This window comes from Heloderma suspectum, chromosome 1 (genome assembly GCF_057233095.1).
Source record: "Heloderma suspectum isolate Gila_16-S chromosome 1, 16-S_ref, whole genome shotgun sequence".
Taxonomy (NCBI): domain Eukaryota; kingdom Metazoa; phylum Chordata; class Lepidosauria; order Squamata; family Helodermatidae; genus Heloderma; species Heloderma suspectum.
In genome coordinates this window covers 6288802-6309224 of record NC_139458.1, presented here as the reverse complement: position 1 = coordinate 6309224, position 20423 = coordinate 6288802, and the positions used below count along the sequence as shown (strand labels likewise).

Below are 20423 nucleotides of genomic sequence, written 5' to 3'. Positions count from 1 at the left end.
TTCCCAGCATCAGGGTCTTTTCCAGAGAGTTTTCTCTTCGCATTAGGTGGCCAAAATATTTCAGCTTCAGCTTCAGTATCTGTCCTTCCAATGAGCAGTCAGGGTTGATTTCCTTTAGGATTGACTGATCTGACCTCCTTGCAGTCCAGGGGACTCGTAAGAGTCTTCTCCAGCACCACAGTTCGAAAGCATCAATTCTTCGGCGCTCAGCCTTCCTTATAGTCTAGCTCTCACAGCCATACATTACTACTGGGAAAACCATAGCTTTGATTATGCGGACCTTTGTCGGCAAGGTGATGTCTCTGCTTCTGACTATGCTGTCTAGGTTTGCTATAGCTTTCCTCCCAAGGAGCAAGCGTCTTTTAATTTCATGGCTACAGTCACCGTCTGCGGTGATCTTGGAGCCCAAGAAAGTAAAATCTGTCACTGCTTCCATTTCTTCCCCTTCTATATGCCAGGAAGTGATGGGGCCAGATGCCATGATCTTCGTTTTTTTAATGTTGAGTTTCAAACCAGCTTTTGCACTCTCCTCTTTCACCCTCAACAAGAGGCTCTTTAGATTGTCTTCGCTTTCTGCCATTAGGGTGGTATCGTCTGCATATCGGAGGTTGTTGATAATTCTCCCAGCAATCTTAATTCTGACCTGTGATTCATCCAACCCGGCATTTCTCATGATGTACTCTGCATATAAGTTAAATAAGCAGGGTGACAATATGCAGCCTTGTCGTACTCCTTTCCCAGTTTTGAGCCACTCGGTTGTTCCATGTCTGGTTCTTACTGTGGCTTCTTGACCGTCGGTACAGGTTTCTCAGGAGACAGGTAAGGTGGTCTGGTACTCCCATCACTTTCAGAATTTGCCACAGTTTGTTGTGATCCACACCATCAAAGGCTTTAGCATAGTCAATGAAGCAGAAATAGACGTTTTTCTGGAATTCTCTTGCTTTCTCCATGATCCAGCGAAAGTTGGCGATTTGATCGCTAGTTCCTCTGCCTCTTCGAAACCCAGCTTGTACTTCCGGTAGTTCTCGGTTCGCATACTGCTGAAGCCTAGCTTGTAGGATTTTGAGCATCACCTTGCTGGTATGTGAAATGAGCGCAATTGTGTGGTAGTTTGAATACTCTTTGGCGTTACCGTTCTCTGGAATTGGAATGTAAACTGACCTTTTCCAGTCTTGCGGCCATTGTTGAGTGTTCCAGATTTGTTGGCATATTGAGTGCAGCACTTTAACAGCATCATCTTTTAGGATTTTAAATAGCTCAACTGGAATATTGTCATCTCTGCTAGCTTTGTTGTTACTAATGCTTCCTAAGGCCCACTTGACTTCACTCTCTAGGATGTCCGGCTCAAGTTCAGTGACCGCACTATCATGGCTATCAGGGACATTCAGATCTTTCCTGTATAGTTCTTCTGTGTATTCTTTCCACCTCTTCTTAATCTCATCTGCTTCTGTGAGGTCCCTGCCTTCTTTGTCCTTTATCATGCCCGTCTTTGCACAGAACGTTCCCTTGAGATCTCCAATTTTCTTGAAGAGATCTCTAGTCTTTCCCATTCTGTTGTTTTCGATTTCTTTGCATTGTTCATTTAAGAAGGCCTTCTTGTCTCTCCTTGCTATTCTCTGGAACTCTGCATTCAGTTGGATATATCTTCCCCTTTCTCCCTTGCTTTTCGCTTCCCTTCTTTCCTCAGCTACTTGTAAAGCCTCATCAGACAGCCACTTGGCTTTCTTGCATTTCTTTTTCTTGGGGATGGATTTCGTTGCTGCCTCCTGAACAGTGTTACGGACCTCCGTCCATAGTTCCTCAGGCACTCTGTCTATCAGGTCTAATCCCTGAAATCTATTCCTCACCTCCACTGTATATTCATAAGGGATATGATTTAGGTCATACCTGAATGGTTTAGTGGTTTTCCCTACGTTCTTCAATTTAAGCCAAAATTTTGCAAGAAGCAGCTCATGATCTGAGCCACAGTCAGCTCCAGGTCTTGTTTTTACTGACTGTATAGAGCTTCTCCATCTTTGGCTGCAAAGGACATAATCCACCTGATTTCGATATTGACCATCTGGTGATGTCCATGTGTAGAGTCGCCTCTTATGCTGTTGGAAAAGAGTGTTTGCTATGATCAGCGTGTTCTCTTGGCAAAACTCTATTAGCCTTTGTCCTGCTTCATTTTGTACACCAAGGCCATTCTTGCCTGTTATCCCGGTGATTTCTTGACTTCCTACTTTAGCATTCCAATCCCCTATGATGAAAAGGACATCTTTTTTTGGTGTTAGTTCTAGGTGTTGTAGGTCTTCATAGAACCGATCAACCTCAGCTTCTTCGGCATCAGTGGTTGGGGCATAGACTTGAATGACTGTGATGTTGAATGGTTTGCCTTGGATTCGTACTGAGATCATTCTATCGTTTTTAAGATTGTACCCCAGTACTGCTTTTCCCACCCTTTTGTTGACTGTGAGTGCTACTCCATTTCTTCTAAGGGATTCTTGCCCACAGGAGTAGATATGATGGTCACCTGAATTAAATTCGCCCATGCCTGTCCATTTTAGTTCGCTGATTCCCAAGATGTCGATGTTCAATCTTGCCGTCTCATGTTTGACCACCTCCAGCTTACCTTGATTCATTGATCTGACATTCCAGGTTCCTAAACAATATTGTGCTTTACAGCATCGGATTTTCTTTTCACCACCAGACACATTCACAGCTGAGTGTCCTTTCGGCTTTGGCCCAGCCGCTTCACTCTTTCTGGCGCTACTTGGAAATTCCCTCTGCTCTTCCCCAGTAGTATATTGGACACCTTCCGACCTGAGGGGCTCATCTTCCGGCGTCATATCTTTTAGCCTTGTGATAAGTTCCATGGGGTTTTCTTGGCAAGAATCCTGGAGTGGGTTGCCATTTCCTTCTCCAGTGGACCACATTTTTTCAGAACTCTCTGCCATGACCTGTCCGTCTTGGGTGGCCCTGCATGGCATAGCTTATGGCTTCACTGAGTTACGCAAGCCCCTTCGCCACAACAAGGCAGGGATCCATGAAGGGAACAGTTCAGATTGCTGTATCTCAAAAAGGATACTATAGAGCTGGACAAGCTGCAGAAACTTGTTTGGGGCTTTTTAGTTTAGAAAAAAAGACAAGAAAAAGGAAACATAATTGAGGTTTATGGAACTATGCATGGTATGGAGAAAGTGGATAGGGAGTTTTTCTCCTTGTTTTGTAATAATAGAACCCTGGGCCATCCAGTGAAGCTGAACTGTGGGAGATTGAAAATAAAAGCAAATAGATCTTCACATAGTGTGCATTCTTACACTACGGAATTCACTATTACAATATGTGGTGAAGGCCACCAACTTAGATGGCTTTAAATTCATGGAGAAGGCTATTCATTTGTGCCGCTGGCATTAAGAGGCCGCATGCCTCTGAATACCAGCTATTGGTGAACATGAGGCTATTGTCCTTGTGTCCTGCTCGCAGGCTTTCTGTTGGCCAGGAGTGGGCAGACTTCAGGCTTGTGGGATCAACTTTGTTTTCACTAGAACACATTGTGATCCATCAACCAGTTGTTCAGTCGTTGTGTCCGACTCTTCGTGACCCCATGGACCATAGCATGCCAGGCCTTCCTGTCCTCCACTCTCTCCCGGAGTGTGCTCAAGTTCATGTTCATTGCATCGGTGATCCATCAACCAGAGCCAGGTGCAACAGACACAGAATTTGGAGGCCAGGAATTTGGTGTGTGGTTTTAGTACCAGACCTGAACTCATTGTTCTACCATGTAAAATTCCACTTCTAGTTGAGGAACCAGGAGTGGATTTTAAATGGGAAGATCATCAGCAAGATTTCTGCCGTTTCTCCCAATAGCAACAAATAAATTACCCCCCCCCCCGTTATATTGCTTGAAATGAAAACTCGGGTGGGTAGTTTTCATTTCAGCAGTATAAGTTAGGGTAAGAGGGGAGTAATTTTGTTGCTGCTATTAAACAGTTGGGAGAAACCGACCCAGATCTACCAGTAGATTACAATCTGTTTTCTGCCTACCCTGCCATCTGATTGAATATTCTGGGGAACAGTCTGATCCAGTAGGATTGTTTTTATCTCCTTATATCATGTTCTTACGAGTATTTGGAGGAAATGGGTTCACTGGGCTTCCAGACCTATTTGGCAGTGAATTAATCAGGGATTTTCACGTCTTCATAATTTTTTTTTAATTTGCACCCGACCTTTCTACCAAACAGCGGCACTCGAAAGTGTGATTTATTAAAACGTTGGTGACCAGCGGCTACCCGCAGGCGCGCACTGCCCTTCTCCACGGGTCAGTAAGATCACGGCAGCACGCGCGATCACCGCATGAGAAGAGTCGCAGGAAGGTTGCAAGCCGGTTCCTTCCGCGTTCGAATTTTTGGAAGCGCTGAAGCAGCTCCGCCCTAACTGCTTCTTTGCAGTCTTGGAAGTAGAAGTGGAGCAGGCTCGCTCTCCAAAGGGGCGCGAGGAGCGCGCGCACGCAGGAGAGCAACTACGTTAGCAAGCCTGCGGGGATCCTGCCTCGCCTGCTGCGCGCACGCCACGGCTGCTTGCTGCAGATTGCGCCCGGCAGACTTTTGCAAAGCCGCCTCCCCCCCAGCGCCAACGACGAGAGGGGCCGCGCCGTGAAAAGGGGGGAAAGGACCTGCGAGGAAGAGGAGGCGCGTCCGCGGCCCCGCCCCTCTCCGGGCCCCCAGCGGAGCCGCCGCCTTTCTTGATCGGCATCCCGCCGGAGGTCTCCTGCCCTGGCCCGCCCGGGCCGCTAGAGGGCGAAACGACGCCGGGGCCGGCAGGCTCGCCGAGCGGGGCCGGCGCCGGCGCCTGCGCAGTGCGCCGGGGACGGAGGCGGCCGCGGCCCAGGCTAGGCAAAGCGGAGCGGCGGCGCCTGCTGCGGCTTGCGGCGGGGCCGGCGGCCTGAGGGACGCGGATGTGACCGCGGCTGGCCGGGCCGGCGGGTCGGGCCGGGGAGGGGGAGCAGCGCCCCTCTCCGCCCCCCTCATCCATCCCGGGGCTGAGAGGACGCAAGAGGAGGAGGACGGCGACCGAGGGCTATGCAGCCGCCCCCCTACGAGTTCCTCAGCGAGGAGAACGGGCAGAAATGGCGGGGGCTCCTCGTGCCGGCCCTGCGCAAGGTCAGTCCCCCGCACGCCCCCGGCAGCGCCAGCGCCCCGTCGCGCGCGCGGCCCCGTTCCCCGCTCGCTCCCTGTCGCGCGCGCACCTCCCCAAATCGGGGAGCCCCCCGCGGCGGCGTCTCCTAGGCAGCGGGATCCTCCCTCCTGCCAATCAGCCGAGGGCTCCCTCCCCGCCCCCCCGGGCCTCGCGGGTTACCTCACGTAAGGCTCCCCTCAGGGGCCCCGCCCCCGCCAGGGAACGCCCCCTCCTCCGCTTCCTCGGCGAGGTGGCCCCGCCTTCCCCCGCCGAGCGCTCCCCGTTCTCCCTCGGGCGCCCAGCCGGCCGCGCGTAGGCGCGCTCCCTGCCGCCTTTTGCTCAGCGGCACCTCATGGGTCCCGCCCCTTCTCTAGCCACCTGAGCGCTTTTCGCCTTCTCCACAGCCTGGTGCTTTTCTGCTCCCCCCCATCTCCCTGTAACCTACATCATGGCAAGGCACCCCTTTCCCAGCTTCTCTTCAGTGGTTCCGCCCCAGTCGTTTGAACCCCTCCCAGTTCCTCTCCAAAAAGCCTCCGTCAGCACTTGCGTTTCTTCCTTCAGTTGCATTTCCCTGCTTTAGGTCAAGTGCTTCCCATTCTCCCTCCATCTCATGTCGAACATCTTCCCCATATCTTCAGTCCCGTTGTTCTTGATAGGGTATATCACTCAACTCATGCTGTGGGATTCCCACCATCAAACATGTTTGTGCGTGTGTGTTTCCACCATTCCTTTTTCTAGCACAGCAGTTTCCTTACGCATCCTTTCATGCACCCTTTATCCCAAGATCGTTGCTGTATCGCAGCTTCTTTAAAAAAGGAGCAAGCGGCGGGGTTTCTGGGGGGAAAGGGATGCTAGTTACAATCTTGGAAAGAGAGAATCCCTTACTATATCACACGTGTGCATTCTTCTCTGCACAAACATTACTGTTCCAGCCCCATCGCAAACCCTCTGTATCCCCATGTCCCTCAATGTGCAAGCTGCCCGTTGCCATCATTACACATATCAAAACTATGCCAGTGTTCTGCAGCCTGAGCCCTCCTGATGTTTTGGACTTCGACCCCCATCAACCCCAGCCAGCGAAGCTAGTGGTCAAGAATCCTGTGAGTTGTGGTTGAAAACATCTGGAGGGCATCAGGTTGGGGAAGGCTGCACTATGCTATATATCAGCCTCCCCCTCTGTTATGGCTTGCATTGTATTTACATGACATTCTGCTTGCCTACAGTTATCATTACAGTCTCCAACACACACTTTTGGAAAAACATGCCGTTGCTGCTGTTACGCACTCACAAGTATGTATTTCTGTGCATATGCGTGTGTGTCTCCACCATTCCTTTCCTTGTGTGCATAACCCCCATTCCCATCACTGCAAAGATGTCTTTCCCCCTTTTTCGTATGCATTACTCTTGTTACTTACAATTCTCACTGTAAGTTCATGCTGTACACAAACACCCCCCCCCCCACTTAACATGCTGTTATCAGCACATATCCTCAGTCAACATGTGATTTAAATATCCTATGTACACTCACACTAATTATAACAGATTGTTCCTGGTTAAACACACTTTAACTCTCTCCCTTGCATGGACACCCCCTCCCGCCTCATATCTGTCTCTGCTGTGTATTCATAAACAAAAGAATCATCTTGATCTTAATGCTTTTCCACGTTCCTGTGCTGAAGGCAATTAAGTCTGTATATGTAGGGCAATCTCTGAATGTACTCTGCAGCACCCAGCACTCCAGAACAGAGGGGAATATAGCCTCAGTGTCGAAATTCTCTTTGATGTGTATATGTGGGAGGGGCGGGGCAGAAATTGAGCTTTACTTGTGTTGTTTGGTGCTGACTACTGTTGGAAGCAAGAGAGCGGTCTAGCTGTGCTGCTTCTCAGGGCTAGTGTAACAGTTGATATAGTCCAGTCATTGACATGACCCTCTTTGCCAGTGATGGGGAATGTGTGGCCCTCCAGACGTTGTTGAATTGCCACTCCCATCATCCCTCACTCTTAGATATGCTGGCTAGAGCTGATGGGAGTTGGAGGGCAAGATCCAGTGGTGTCATTCTGCTGACGGAACTGCTTTGGCAGTGGAACCTGGATGGAGGCAGTTTTCCCTCTCCCTTGTAGCCCCCCTCCCCCCGGCACTGTGTTACCTCAAAACCTGTTCTGAAGAGCTAGGAATCCCTCCAGAGCAGGTTTTTGAGCAGCGTGAAGGGCTGCAATGGGGAGGGGAAGAAAACCCTGTTGCAATGCTGTTTATTTTAAACAGATTTCAATCTCTAGTATATATGAATATAATATCTGTGAGAGAAAATTCTTATAGGAGGCTGGTTTCTACCTCCATTACCTTTGTCAGGATTAGTTTTCATGGACAAATAGAATGGATATCATGGAGCCAAAAATTGCTTCTACTGGGTTAAGTGTTCAAGGTTTCTGCTGCTTTTGCCACACCCCCAAATCAAGCACAATACATTTGCACCAGTATTTGCAGTTACTTTCTTTTGTGCACTAATTTACATAGGGTAGTATCGAACAGTGTCCCAGTGCCAGCACTAATTGTGCTAGCGTAAACCAACACTTGTGCAATAATAAAGAGCTTCGGCTAATGGGCAGTATAGAAATGTAATAAATACATAAAATGTAACTAGTGCAACAGGAAAAAGTGGCGATTTGCAACCAGAACTTGACAGAGCAGAAGCAAAAAAGTGTTGTTGTTGTTTTTTCAAAACAAGGGCCATGCTTCTCTTGAGCCTTATTTTAAAGAAAAATTGCCCCTTTTTTGCTGCTGGAAATCACTGAATTTCAGTGGCAAATCACTGCTTTTTCCCATTTGCATTAGCAAGTGTTAGTTACGTTGCGCAAGCATTGGTTTGTGCTAACACAGTGTCATTAGTGCTGAGACACAGTTGGATACTACTTATAGTATGTTGCTCCTTTCCATTTAAAGGGTGAGTTACACAGGCAGGTGGTATTGTGACAACTACAGGCCTTTGTTGGACTGTAAAAGTGTGTGTGTGAGACAGAGCAGAGGGTGAGGGGACAATTAGTACATCATTAAAGATGATTTCAAAATAAATCAGTAGGTGTTTAATTAATCCATATAGTTTGCAAATAAGATGCTACCTGTAGTTGATGGGCATGTCTTACTCCTCCATCTGTGTAATGGTGCATGGTTATTTGGAAAAATCATACAATATTGGGGCTTCAAATGTGTTGTAGAGTTGAGTTTTTAATTTATACTTGTAGATTGATTTTTAAAATAACATTTAAATCCTGCTCTTCCTTTGGGTATTTTAAAGCAGCTGATGTGAAGCTCCCAGGAGATCTCTGAACTAGGCACTCATTAGACTGAGACATGATTAGCTTTAACAGTAAGCTTCATGTGTCCTCAGCCCATCTTGTGGATTCTGAGAGAGGTTTAGTAGTGACTGGTTAACATGTGTCAACTCAAATAATTTCTTTCTTGGTAGAAGGGTCCATAAACAGAAGGCAATGTTTCCTTTTGTCACATACACAGTTCCAGTGTCTTTGCCTCAGCTAAGAACTTTAGCTTAGAACTTATACCTGGCATTTTTCAGGAGGCACAACATTTGGGGTGATATGATAAGCCCCTTCTCAGCAGAGAAGCCCACATATCATGTTGGGCCATTAATTGTATGTCATAATCAAATGTGATACATTATTTTAAAAAATGAAACTGGGGGCTGTGAAGTCCATTTACACGTATACAATTAACAGCCAAGTTGCACCCACTATTTCTTCCTGACTATAATAGCTTAAGAAGTAGCCTTACTCATTTTTGTGGATGAATTGGCTTTTCACAAGCATGAAGTGCCATGTATGTCCAAGTAAAGCTGCAGTCTTATGCCCACTTACCTGGGAGTAAGATCCATTGAACTTCCACTTCTGAGTAAGTATGCTCTATCACGTGATCACTCTATCGAACAATAGACCAAAATGATAATACAGTATATCAAAACATTTACAAAAGTTGTTGCCAAGACAATTTAACTGAAAACAGACCCTGAGGTGATTGAGTAGGCATGCTCTTCTTCTGCAGATATGTGAGAAGTTTTAAATTAAGTTCCTCAGTTTTGCTTTCTCTAAGTTAAACAGTTAAATAATGCATCGGAATCTGCTCACACTCAGGAAAAATGTACCCCATGCAGAGCCTTTCATCTGCCTGAACCCTAAAATCGGATAGCTGCACAAGCTTAGGACTAGGCAGGTGGCAAGATTACAGATGGTGGAGAAGGGAAAACCATGCAAATAAGGGAGCATGGGAGATGCACAATATATTTTTCCCAGCACTAAGTACAAATCAGGAGCATATCCCAGGGGAAAGGAAGAAGCTAACAACTTAAGGAAGAAGTGGATGTCCTGGAAGTTGCTAAACTAGCAATTAACTACACCTGATCTCCAAGTGTGATAATTTAAGGTTAAATATCTTATGTTCATCATATAAATTGCTTCGATGTTCTTCCTGATGGTGTGTTTGAAGGAAAAATCGTGGCTGATGGCTTTAAGACAGGGATAGGGAATTATGTGGCTGCCCAGATTTTGTTGGACTGCAACTCCCATATGTAAGCAGCATAGCCAGTGGTGTGGGATGATGGGAGCTGCAGTGGAACAACATCTGAGGTGGGGGGCACACGTTACCCATCCCTGCTTCAAGGGTTTGTCAGAATTTTTTTTAAAATAACTCTTAGATTTGTTCTAATGTAAGAGCTTTCAACATAAGAACTCTGTGCTCTGGCCAGTGTATGTTTAAATAGACCTGCTTTGTTGGACCTCTACATTCCCTATTTCTTCACAGGTATGTACCTGCTTCGACCCTTCGGTCATCTTTGGAGACCCTCCTCTGGGTGTCCACGCCAAAGGAAGCTAGGCAGGTGGCTACAAGCAAGAGGGCCTTCTCTTAAGTGGCACCCCACTTATGGAATGCCCTTTCCCCCAAAAGAGGTTTCCCTGGTGTCTACGTTGTTCTCTTTTCAGTGCCAGGCAAAGACCTTTCTTTTCTACTAGGCATTTTAGAGACCTAGGTCTAGATTTTTATGGCCGTTTTTTCGGTTCCTGCGTTGTTTGTTTTCTATTGTGTTTTAGTCTTTTGAATGTTCATATTTTATTTTATATTTGTAACTGTGTGGCATTGTGGTCTTTTAGCTGTTTGTAATCTGCCCAGAGAACACTGGTTATAGGGAAGATTAAAAATATAAATCTAAAAAGGAAATCTGCTGAATTCATTCCTGTTTTCTAGAACAAGGAGAATAGTGAAAGGTTCCCTGTTAAACATACTGCTGAATGATTTGCAATTCTGTAGCAGCATTTCCGCATCACTTTTACAAATCAAGGCTTTGAACAGAGATAAGGAAGGAGGCGGGATTAGGCTTTTAGTAAACTGAGTAAAAGTTTGTCTTTATCACTTTATGTAAGCATTCAGTTTTGACATTTTATTTGGGGACATGCAGGGGAAACGAGGTTCTTGAGATAATGACCAAGACTTGGTTGTCAGCGTCTCTGTGCTCCTTTCAATCTGTCTTCTACTTGAATAAAACAAACAAAAATCTTTGTTCAGGTTCAACAGCAAGTCCATCCCAACCTTTCAGCCAAGGAAGATTCCCTCTACTACATTGAGGAGTTAATACTTCAGCTGCTAAACAAGCTATGCATTGCACAGCCACGGACGTTTCAAGATGTAGAGGTATGAATGGTAATATATGTAAGGGAAAAAACAGGCGTTTCCTCACAAAACAATGCTGGAGGGAGAAAGAGGAACTGAAAAACCTCTACTGTAATCTAAACTGAATCATGGCAGGAGCAAGCCTGCTGGAGAGAGTGTTGTGCTTCCCTAAACAAACAAAATAGATACAAAAACTCATGCTTGTGCAGATACCAAAACCCATACTTGTGCAGTGCAGTTCTAGCCCCATGGGTTTAAGAGCAGGGCAGCAGTAGCCTTCAATGGCAGCAGTGTATTAATCAGGATTGTCTGGTATAAGCTACTGTATACAGTGAGTATAAAGAGTAATGGGAGAGTGCAATATTTGAGAACTTCTTTGCTTTGAAAAATACTGTAAACCTTTTTGTTCAGTGGGCTGTATTTAATAGCTATGCATTACTGGGCTGAAACATACTGGAGAAACTGCTTTTCTGCTGCCACAAATGAACCTGTGGAAGGTCTGTGATAAACAGTATGCGTTTTCTTGACCTCTGATGTTGTGCTCAGTTTACTGTGCTGTGCTGCTTCCCACTCAAGCAGGAAAAACTCAGGAAAGTGTTTTGAGAAGCAATTTGAGAGAAGAATGTGCTGTGGGAACTAAAGACTGTTTGGAGTCGAAGGGTACTACCTCAAAGAAGTAAATCCAATGCTATTATGGCCGTTGAAAGAAATAGGGTGTGTGTGTGTGTGTGTGTGTGTGTGTGTCTTATCTTTTCTTTGAGAGTCCAGCAACTGTTTTCATCTCCCTTTCTTACATTTGAGCAGGAGCGAGTTCAAAAGACCTTTCCTCACCCAATTGACAAGTGGGCGATTGCAGACGCACAGTCCGCTATCGAAAAGCGAAAGCGAAGAAACCCTCTCCTGCTGCCTGTGGACAAAATACATCCTTTATTAAAAGTATGTTACACCAAGGGTACCAGTTGGTTTTTTAAAAAGCTAGTTGATTTAGGCTGCAATCCTATACCTGGAAGTAAGTCCCATTAAACTCCATGGGACTTACTTCCCAATAGACGTGCATAGAATTTCACTGTTAATACATCATTTTTGTATTTGTTCAACTTGTCTTTTCCCCTAATCTCAGTTAAGGGTCCTTCAAACTAACAAACTTTGCTATGGAACATGTGAAGTAACAATTAAAAAAAAGGTTCTAGGCATCTGCAGTGTACCTTCCCTTCCTCAGTGAGGAAGCACAATGAGCTTCAATTGCAACATTTATAAATAGGCTTCCCTCTTGCTCAGTGGTTTTACAACAAACAAACAAAGAAACACTGCCTGATGTTCTGGTAGGGAAAGTGAAACATGGAAATAGGAGGTTAGAAGGGACAGAAAGGCCATTAACCTCTCTGTCCTAATTACAGTGGCTGGGGCTGCAACATCCCCTTCCTTGGCAGGCGGGTGTTCTGCAGTATCGGTGGCTGCTATTTCTTTATGGCAGCATCCATGCTTGGCCCCTGCTCCTTTTACAAGCACGCTCGATATCTGTGCCAGTGCCATCTTTTTCCCAGCCAGCCTGTCTGCCTTGGCTCATATGAGAGCAGAATACATGTAATTTTATATACATTCTTTTTGTGTTAACTTTCAGGAGGTTCTTGGTTATAAAATAGATTATCACGTGTCCCTTTACATTGTGGCTGTTCTGGAGTATATCTCTGCTGACATCTTAAAACTGGCTGGCAATTATGTTTTCAACATACGGCACTTTGAGATATCCCAGCAAGACATTAAAGTATCAATGTGTGCTGATAAGGTAAGGTGCCATGGGAATTCAGGGCTTATGGTTTGGCTGATGGTTTTTAGATATATGTTGTCTCTGTATATACTGTCTGTTGTATTTTTTATGTTTTTAAATTCTGCATATTGTCTTTTTAATGTTATTAATCTTTGTAAACTGCCCCAGAGAGCTTCGGCTATTGGGCAGTATAGAAATGTAATAAATAATAATAAATAATAGAAGCACTTCATATGCATCCAGATTAATTATGTGTTTGAAATCATTATCATTTTTTGTTACTGTTTAATAATTGGCACTTTGCCATGATTTAAAAAAATCTTATTGTTTCATTTCTGTGTAAGCATGAAGCCTTTTAGGACATATTTCTGCATCAAAATCTACTCCTAAGTTATCGTGAATTCTTTTCCCCACAAAATATTAACTTAGCCAAAACAGTGTTGAATTCAGTGGTTTTCAATCAGGCAATAACTTCATATTTAATCACCATTTGATCATGTATAAAATGTGTCTTCTCTTAGGTGTTGATGGATATGTTTGATCAGGATGACATTGGCTTGGTTTCTCTCTGTGAAGAAGAGCCCTCTTCTTCTGGTGAACTCAACTATTACGATCTTGTCAGGACTGAAATTGCAGATGAAAGACAGTATTTGCGAGAGCTGAATCTGATCATAAAAGTATTTAGAGAAGCTTTCTTGTCTAACAGAAAGTTGTTTGCACCTAATGTAAGTCAATATTTTGTCATGCTAACTGTTCTGCGTTTAAACACTTGTGTACTTTGAGCTACGATTAGCCAAAATGAAAACATTTTCCTCCAAACTTCTTATTCTGAAGAACTGGAGGAGTATACAGTTTGGAAGCTAAAGCTCCTTTTGAGGAGGAGAGAATTGAGTTAGGACAAGTGAGGCCTAAGAGCTCATGATCTGCCAATAAATGAATGTGGGTGGGAACCTTCTCATGTTAACGTAAGAGCTATGCCTTGTACCTACTCCGTCTGATACGGCGCCCCTACCTTCCCGGCCATCTGCTCCCATCGGTAGTACATGCCCTGGTCTCCTCTTGTTTAGACTACTGTAATGCGCTCTACGTGGAGTTACCCTTGAAGATGTTTTGGAAGCTGCAGCTGGTATAGAACGCGGCGGCTTGCCTGATTAAAGGCAGCCACCGCCAAGATCACATCACTCCGGCGCTGAAGGAGTTGCACTGGATACCAGTTGTTTTCCGGGCCAAATTCAAGGTGTTGGTTTTGACCTTTAAAACCCTATATAGTTCTGGCCCAGCCTATCTTAAGGAGCGCCTCCAGCATCACCAATAGGCTTAACAAGATCAGCCTCAGATGGCCTTCTCTCTGTCCCATCAGCCAGGATAGCTAGACTGGTGAGGACGAGGGAGAGGGCTTTCTCTTTGGTGGCCCCCACTCTGTGGGACTCCCTCCCTAGGGAACTCCGCCATCCCCCTCTTTAATGAGCTTCTGCCACACATTAAAAACATGGTTGTTCAGGCAGGCATTTGGGGTGGGTTAGGGTATTTTTAGAAACATGATGTTTTTAATGTAGAATTTTATTGTTTTAAACTGTTTCTATTATTGTATGTCACCCAGAGTGGCTGGGTGACTGGCCAGATGGGCAATTAATAAATTTAATTAATAGATCGATAGATAGATAGATAGATAGATAGATAGATAGATAGAGTCTTGAAGAGGCCACCTGGGTTCCATCTTGAAAAAAATGATTTTAAAAAATAACATATTTTTAAAGGAATTCCTCCTTTCTCTGAGGACCCACGGCATCTTATGATGTTCTGATACAACAGTGAAAACTAGAGGTGAAAAATTAATGCTTAAAAACCACAATCAAAACCCAAGCATATGGTGCTACATCTGCAATGTATAACAAATCCCGAAATGCTGCAATTTACAATGAATCCCCAAATGTCTTTCTAAAAACAGATCTTGCATATTGTCTTCTGAAGGTGTTTAGATTGGGAGCACAACACAGGGAGAAATTCTGCTATGCCTCACTGAAATGAATGCAATCTGCACAAAAGGGCGGTATTTCTACTAGGGATGTTGGAGAAATCTGCAATGGATTCAAATGAGTTCGGATTTCTATTAATCCAGTCTGCGGATTCTGCAGTAGACCGGCTTTTTCTGAGTCACATGAGATTCCATGGACTTGCAGACTTCTTTTTTAACTTTTGCAGGGAATTTGCGCAGTTGTGCAAATATGCATTAGCAAAGAGGAACTAAATTCTCATACATTTCTAAAAAAAAAAAATCAAATTCCATCAGTGACTGGATGATTTTATTTATTTATTTCATTTCTATACTGCCCAATAGCCGAAGCTCTCTGGGCAGTTCACAAAAATTAAAACTTAAAAATTAAAATGATGGAACAAAAGGCACCTGACAATTCACAAAACACAGATGGAACAGATTTAACAAAATCCATACATCCCTAATTTCTACTATGAAATTATTTTTTCCACTTAAAAAAAGGTGGTATATGACGCAAGGACTCATTCAAAGTTCATAATGAACTGGGGGCTCATGGAAAAATATATTCTGTGGGATAGTCATATAGGGCTGTATCCAGTACTCCTGCTGCTCTCCCACTTGATCTGTTGCACAAATGGGACCCACCACTCACCCAACTAGCAGTTCAAAAAGTACCCCTGGAAACAAACGGAAACACTTGTTTCGAGAACAGGGCGGGCCAGGAGTTTCCTTCTGCAAGCTCCATTGACATTCTGGAAACAAGTGCTTCTGCCCATTTTGGGTTGCTTTTAGGACCGCTAGCTCCCCATTGTGTTAGTGATGGGTCCTGCTGGTGCACAGGCAGACTTGGATACTGCACATAGCATGCTATTAAAATGCTGTGAGTTGCACAGTAGTCTTGCAGTATGAAATGACCTGTGATGTTTTATTATTATTATAATATTTATTTATATCCTGCCTTTTTCCCAATACTGGGACTCCAGTATTTCCTCAATCTCCTCTCCATTTAGTCGAAATCCCTGCACAATTTTTGAATCAAACAGCTGAATGTTTAAATGGAAGTAGAGAATGACATATGGACATTCAGGACGGTTCTCTTTTCCTCAGGACATTGACATGATATTTAGCAACATCTCAGATATCCACGAATTGACAGTGAAGCTCTTGGGATTAATTGAAGACACAGTGGAAATGACGGACGAAAGCAGTCCTCATCCCCTGGCTGGCAGCTGTTTTGAGGATCTCGCAGAGGTGAGTTGGCAAAGCTATTCAGTTTGTTATGCTGGTGAGTATGACTAGTTCGAAGCTCGTGCTGGATTAGAATGTATTTCTACAGCAGTGGAGGATACACAAACACACACACACACACACATACACACACACAGAGTAAAATAAGCTGTACACCCATTAAATGCAGGTACCTTTGCGTAATTCACTAGATATAAATAGAAAAAGAAAGATATGGCAGATTAACTGGATAAGGTGCATACACCCTGGACCTCTTTCCATAATGAAGAGGTGTGTCCAGATAATGGACAAAATTGTGAGAACTGTATTTCAAAAATAATATGCTGTGTTATTCTGTAATAGCTTCTTTGTCATATTTATCTGCAAAAATATGCCTGTAGAAAACCGATTGATGAAATGGCTTTTCTTCTGCTTCTCTGGGTAATTGCTTTTTTGGTTTCGGATGCACTGATTGGTTGCAGAGGAGAACATGTTATCTTTGGTCATGGTTCCTCTTCTTTTCCCCAGTTTACTAAAATATACTAGGGCCTGCCAGCCTACTTCTGAAGAACGTACAGAAGTAATCTCTGCCACTTCCTTAAAACATGGGGAGAAAGACCCACATGTAATCTAGAGCAGAGCCCTACGCGAGCCTATATACATGTAGAGCTAAGGTGGGCAGTGATTCCTGTCTCTAACATCCGATCAGGGTTTCTTCTTATAAAAGCTCAGTAAGTGCATTCAGCCGAACATACTTACAGAGCCCTTGTCAATGCACAAAGATCTAACCAGCAGCTGGGCATGCAGGGATATTGACGTGCAGGGCTTATGTTCACACCCACAGCCCCACCACACTTTAGCCCTATGCATGTGCAGGGGAACTCCTGCATAGGTCTCAGCTCTTTGGAAGTACGACCTGTAATAGGGGTATGTGTTTAATTAAACTGAGGGCTCTTTAAACACAAAGAATATTAAAATAATAACTCTTGATAAAATAGCCTATGGCTCAGACGTTTGCTGGTTAGGAATGCCTCTGTGAGCTGTTCCTCTTCTCTGGCAGAGGAGTTCCTTCCTCCACTGCTGAGTTTTCTCTAACCATAGTTTTCAGTGACATTCAGATTGGAAAATCTATGGTTTAATGACTTGTCTCCAAACCATGGTTTGAAGTGTGTTCCAAACTATAGTTTGAGATTAGTGCTAAGCATGGTTTGCCAGTTTAGACATCATTGCAAAGTATGGTTTGTGAAAAATGGGAAATACATGGGAGAAGACTTGTACAAAGTAGGAGGAAGGCACACATGAGTTGCAGCGACATTCCCAGTGTCAAAAGCATAGCTTGCCATTATGTCTGAACTGAGCGTATATCAGGTGATGGTTCTCAACCATCATCTGAATAATTAACAAATGATGAAGGAGCTGTAATGCTTCGAAGTTATTTGTGTCATGTGCATATCATGGTCAACATTTTTTACATTATCCAAATGTGTTTGGACAATACCACTATTAGCTAAATAAGTTTATACAGCTTGCATGTTATTTTATTTAACTTGGATGCTGTTTCAAAGACTTTCATATTGTTAGGTAATGTTGACATTATCCAACCCAGGTCAGCCTTCAAGAGACTCTAACCAAAATAGACTGGGTAGTGCTCCATTACCCGTGTATAAGTAGAACTCTTATAACCAGTCCCCCATATAATTTGCATTTTCTCCAGATAATGTGCATTTTACCTTGGGATGCTTACTCTCTTTTCCTAGGAACAAGCCTTTGACCCATATGAGACCTTGTCTCAGGATATCCTTTCACCCCAATATCATGAACATTTCAATAACTTGATGGATAAACCAGCTGTGGCTCTACACTTCCAGGTAGGCGTGTGTGTATTTATTTAGTATACCCTGCCTGCCTTTCAGTCAAATTATTCTCAGGGCAGTTTACAATAAATTGTAATTAAAAAACACCCAGAACTCACTCTGAGGAGAGGGACTGTGGCTCAGCGGTAGAACACATGCTTTGCATCCAGAATGTCCCAGGTTCGAGCCCCAGCATCCCCAGGTAGGGCTGGAAAAGTCCTGCCTGAAACTCTGGAGAGCCGCTGCTGCCAGGCAGTGTTGACCTAGGTGGACTGACGGCCTGACTCAGTACAAGGCAGCGTCCCGTGTTTCTATGTCTAGTGCAGGGATGGGGAACCTCTGGCCCATGGGGGGAAGCATCTCAAGAAGTGCTGAACCATTGGGGAAGGCCATGGAGGAGTGAAGCGGGCACCTTGCGGGCTTCACTCTGCCTGGGTTTCCCTACCCGCAGAAAGTCCAGGTAGAGCAAAGCTGGCTCGCCAGCGGAGGCACCGGCTGGTGGAGGTCCAACTGGCGCTTCCAGTGGTTGCCCAGTGACATCCCGGGGGAGGGGCAGCTATCTGGGCCATGAGGGAATTTGGGGAAGGGCATTCTGGTTCCTGGACCCAGACCAGTTCCCCACCCCTGGACTAATAGACAGAGCCGTTATCATGCTTTCTTTCGGTTTCGCAGTGCCAGAGCAACGGGCAGTTGTGCTCAAGTGTTCTTTCTCTAGGGAACAGGTAGCTGGTTTAGATGTTCAGAAAACCCTCTGACTTGCTTTACCGCCATGGTAGACTCATTAAGCCCGTCCTGAAGACTTGCTGCTTTTAGGCTGCTACATAGAAACAACTTAATCATGCAATAATACACTTTTGAAAATCAACTGTGTCCTTTCCTCCCCTCTGAAATAAGTTGTTTTTTATTTTTTCTATTCAGTCAATTGCTGATGGTTTTAAAGAAGCAGTACAGTATGTTCTTCCACGACTCATGTTAGTTCCTGTTTATCACTGTTTGCACTACTTTGAATTATTACAGGTAAGCAAACGCTTTTCAAACAGTTATGACTTCACTATTCAGAGATCTTGCTTTTATCTTTTTAAAACACATTAGTGGGCTACAAGGGTTAATTTTAAAATAAAAAGTTTTAAAAGACTACATACCCCCAGTCAGCCCACTCCTGAGCTAGACTGTAGAGCACGTTCACTACTGACCTGGGTTGCCTGTAACGGCAACCCATTGGTTTTTAAACAGATGGCTTGTCATGCATACATGGGGACGACAGCACACTCGCCTCTTCCACTTTTACTGCATAACCCATGATCAGCAACTCTGTAGGTTGTGGAGCGTGACATGTGACCCCAGACTGTTGGGTTGTTTAGGAGCTAAACAACCCAGTGGTTAACCCATGGTTTGTTGTTGGGTTAACCGCTGGGTTGTTTAACAACCCACCGGTCCAGGTTTGCCCATCATGCTCCACAACCTACGAAGGAGCCAATCATGGGTTGTGAGGTAACAGAGGCAGAGGCTTGTGCACGGCAGCCCATCTGTTTTTAAACAGATGGGTTGTTGATAACGTGTGAACAACCCCACCATGTGCTTTGTGTTCTTCTATTTGTTTCTGATTATGAAGAAAGTAAGACTAGAGGCAGAAGAATGTCCCCCTCAAAGCTAAAATTCCAGTGCCATTTCCTGCAGGAATATAATAAGAATAATAGTCAAGTATAAGAGAATGGACAGCCTCTAGCCAAAGTCTTATGTGACGGACTGGGAGCTGGGAGATCTGGGTTCTAGTCCCCACTCAGCCATGGAAGCTCACTGGGCGACTTTGGGCCAGTAAAAGACTCTCAGCCCAACCCACTTCACAGGGTGGTTGTTGTGAGGATAAAATGGAGAGGAGGAGAATAATGTAAGCCGCCTTGGGTTCCTTGCAAGAGGAAAAAAGGCGGGATATAAATGCAATAAATAAATAAATACATACATACATACATACATACAATTATAGTCCTGGGCCTGCTCTTACTCAAAAGCTTTCATTTTCACCATTACAATTGCTTTTAAAAGCTTGTTTCCCTCTCAACAGATAATGTGATTGGAAATGGGTTTGTAATGTGTGCAGGAGGAAATGAATAATTCATTGGAATGCCCATCATTCAGTGACTTAACTTCAAGGAATGTTCCATATCATGACTGCTTAAAATTTTGTCACAGAATGGGAAGACACCCTGTGTGTGATTTTATCCAGTCTCCTGCAGGGTATCCTACCATGCTTCTTCTGTTGCTGAGCTGCTCTTTCAGTTACATTTTTCTTGACCCCGCTTTCTTAAGTTTTTGGAGGGATATCATGAAATTTCCTTTCTGAGATCCTTACAAATGACTAAAATGTCTTATATAACCTCCCTTTCTCCAAGTCACAGATGAATTCCTTCCATCTTTCTTCATATGATTTGCCTTTTGGAGTTGGTTCACACATTTACTGTCTGGAAAAACTGTACATGCACTAGGACAATGGGCCCGTGTGTCTCCCCCAGCTCCTGAGATGGTCTCGCTAGTGACATGGGGCTATGCAAGTATGGCTGATCCCACTGATCCTTTCATCTCAAAAAAAGGAGGCAGGATTGCAGAAATCGTGGCACCACGCAGACACATTTAGCCACAGGTGTGCTGGGTGAAAGGGAGGAATTGGAGATGTTAGAATTCCTCTAACTGTTTACTGATTTACCCAAAATAGTCTCATAGGGTTTTAGAAAACAAGACACAATATATTAG

At 44.4% G+C, this 20423-nt stretch overlaps 1 protein-coding gene across 2 annotated transcripts in view; it reads left to right on the top strand.

Annotated features, from left to right (window-relative positions):
- Positions 1-20423, top strand: part of SOS2 (SOS Ras/Rho guanine nucleotide exchange factor 2) — a 70000-nt gene that overhangs the window by 18811 nt on the left and 30766 nt on the right. The window contains exons 1-8 of one of the 2 annotated variants that reach the window (XM_084834112.1): positions 4801-5141; positions 10727-10852; positions 11636-11767; positions 12453-12617; positions 13121-13324; positions 15703-15846; positions 17580-17690; positions 18594-18692. In XM_084834112.1, coding sequence (XP_084690238.1) covers positions 5061-5141; positions 10727-10852; positions 11636-11767; positions 12453-12617; positions 13121-13324; positions 15703-15846; positions 17580-17690; positions 18594-18692 — 1062 coding nt within the window. In that variant the 5' untranslated portion in view covers positions 4801-5060. Of the gene's footprint in view, positions 1-4800; positions 5142-10726; positions 10853-11635; positions 11768-12452; positions 12618-13120; positions 13325-15702; positions 15847-17579; positions 17691-18593; positions 18693-20423 lie in introns of those variants that run through there. The other variant, XM_084834123.1, reaches the window with a different exon arrangement.